The 2842-nt window shown below is 42.6% G+C and overlaps 1 protein-coding gene across 1 annotated transcript; it reads right to left on the bottom strand.

Annotated features, from left to right (window-relative positions):
- Positions 1-442: 442 nt before the first annotated feature.
- On the bottom strand, positions 443-2093 carry SARC_08922 (hypothetical protein). Its single transcript, XM_014297083.1, has one exon. The coding sequence runs from the start codon at positions 2027-2029 to the stop codon at positions 464-466; it is 1566 nt and encodes a 521-aa protein (XP_014152558.1). The 5' UTR covers positions 2030-2093; the 3' UTR covers positions 443-463.
- Between the last annotated feature and the right edge of the window lie 749 nt (positions 2094-2842).

Raw genomic sequence — 2842 nt, 5'->3', positions numbered from 1 at the left:
AAAGGCACAACACATTATGCACGATTACTATATGCTGATATCTTGGATACATATGTGCTGGTATCATATAGATGTCCCTTGATGTATTAACATAGAGCTCGTGCCGCAAATACAGCTAGGCCACTACAGTATTGAACGCCATGGATCGTCGAAGTGGTATAGCTGTACGGCTTAAGGCCGGGGAGTCTCAGCTTACAATACAGCGAACTTTTATAAACTACATATAGGATAAGAAGACAAGTACGTATATACTATTTATACATTGTTTGATTTGCATACTTCTCATTTGATCCAGTCCATATCAGCATGAGTCGGAGAATTACGAGAGAGAGTTCAAATATTAAAGACGATATTGATAGACGCTTTGTGTTGCAGGCAGCTGTCGCCGTTGTCATATATGCATATACGATAGGTTCGTAAACACAATCTATTATAGAATTCACGGAGTTTTATTTATAATATTTTACTTTTCAATGCCTACAACGCCCATCATACCCTTGTCCTCGTGTCCAAGATTGTGACAGTGCAGCATCATAGGTCCGGCGTAGTCAGCCGTATAGAATCGAACATCTACAGGCGTACTAGCGAAAAGTGGGATGGTATCGCGAAAGTCACCTTTGCGGAAAAGCATACCATCGGTAATTGGGTCGTCATTGGTGATCATAAAGTGGTTGATATGTTGATGGTATGGGTGCTGGGGATAGCCCTCGCCTTCCTGGAAGCCTTCGCCTGCGGACAGATTCCATTGATAGTATTTGTCTAAGTGAATGGTATTGAGCGTTTCTGTGGGGTTGAATGGCTGATTGTTGATGGCATTCGCTCCCTCTGCTGTGGAAAGTTCAACTGAAAATGTGGTCTTCCACTTCGAATGTTTGTTGCTGCTTCGGCTTCGTACCTTTTGGAGATACTTCGGCAGTGCAGGCAACACTACAGGGAGCTCCATGATACTAGCCTTGTCGGATACATCAATCATAAGTAGCGCTTGAGTGTTGTCAATGTTGCCCGGTTGACCAGGAACTGGTCCCCAGATTTGTGCGTAGTCAGCCAGCCGCTCATCGGCAACAGTGGTCAATGAGAATAAGCCCGATGCTGAACATCGTACGGCCACATCTACTCGACCGCCGGAAGGTATGAATATTTTGGTGGCAGCACGCGGTGCTTCAAGGTATACGCCATCATATGCGAGCTCATAGATGTCACACGCCTCATCATCCGACAATCCAAACATGAGTGCCTCCATGCTGAGCCCGTTTACAACTCTTAGACGCTTAAGTTCACCTATCTTAAACTCGACTCTCGGCATGTACTGGCCATTTACTATAAGCAGGTTTTCTGACACTTGCTCCGGGTTTTCGAGTTCCACTGGCATGCTGCTTGTTCCGTTATGATCGCATGTATTCAAAAAGGCTTCACTGTTGCCCATGTAGATGCCCTGCACCATGACTACCAAATCGTCCATGGCAAGCAAATCAGGCGATGTTTTCTTTGGATCATCTTCTACGATGAAAGCGCCAGCCATTAGCCCATGCACCTGAAGATTTGTGCTACCGTGCAGATGAGGATGGTAGTAGGACGTCCCGGAATGATGCTTTGGGTTTATCTCATAGACGTACTGGAACGAGAATCCTGGTTTAATACTAAGTCCCACATTATCCTGATGTCCTTCAGAGGATATATGCATACCGTGAAGGTGTAGATTTGTACTGTTCGGGTGGTGTAATTCGTTCAGCGACATCTCGCTCTCTCGTGTTGCGTTGTTGTCTTGTAGTTCATTGTTAAGCTTGACCCGTACCGTATCTCCAGCTCGACAGCGGATTGTCGGAGCTGGATACACATTACTGTACAGTCTACTGTTGTATGATATGCCGAACGGTCCCTGGACCTTACCGGCACTCACAGTGAGATCGACATCGAGACGTCCTCCAGATGAAGAAAGTGCTGACGGTTGTTGCAGGAGGGGGTATTGTGTCACAGGCATGGCACTACAGACTGAAGCTGCCACGGCAATAGTGATTGTGTTAACTCTCATTATGATGTATTTGAGGTGGTTTGGTTATAGTGTGCTATTCAGTTTTTGATATATAGTACAAGCAACGGCATCGTGCTTTTATACTTGTTTGTCATAACTGATTTATAGACTATGTAGTATACAACTTCCTGGTTCCTGGCGGATGTCAATAATTGGGAACTCTCAGCTCTCAAATATAAACTCGGAGTGTGGATCTACTCCTAAACTCTAAACAAAAACATTGTTTAAAAAAAGAATCAAATTTCAAATTTCACAATGGTCCACGGATCAATGATCATGGAGGGCGGTGGGCGGTGGGCAGCAGTATGTACTGAATACGTAGTTACGTACATACGTATTGTTTTTTTTTTGTTTAAAACAAACCCCAAAACAAATAGCTGGTTCAAGTTAAATTTGAAATGTTTCCATAGCTACAGTTTACAATATACCTTCAATACGTTAGAAAAACTGGACTAACACTGAAGCACTAAAAGTCTAAACAGTACATAAACAATGTACAACAACAAATCACGAAATTCAAAATAAGAAGAAGAAAAACAAAGAGTAACATTAGAGTGAACTATGAGCATAGATTGTTTAAACAATCTGAAAGGTATGGCAACAAAAAAATACTATGTTCTGCTCTCTATTGTATTTTGTATCCAACTTTTCTGATACAGTGATATACGAACTTTCAACTTTACGAAGTCCAAAAGGTCATTCCAGAGATTTCACTCTCATCTTCATGAAGTTCGTATATAAGTGAGGTTCAGTAATCCTCGAGCTTATACTACTTCCTCTCCACAACAACCATAGACAACCAACATTTGACTT

The sequence above is a fragment of the Sphaeroforma arctica genome (assembly GCF_001186125.1).
Source record: "Sphaeroforma arctica JP610 unplaced genomic scaffold supercont1.852, whole genome shotgun sequence".
NCBI lineage: Eukaryota > Ichthyosporea > Ichthyophonida > Sphaeroforma > Sphaeroforma arctica.
Note: the sequence above shows the minus strand (reverse complement) of the source record. Positions and strands in the feature narration are given on the sequence as shown.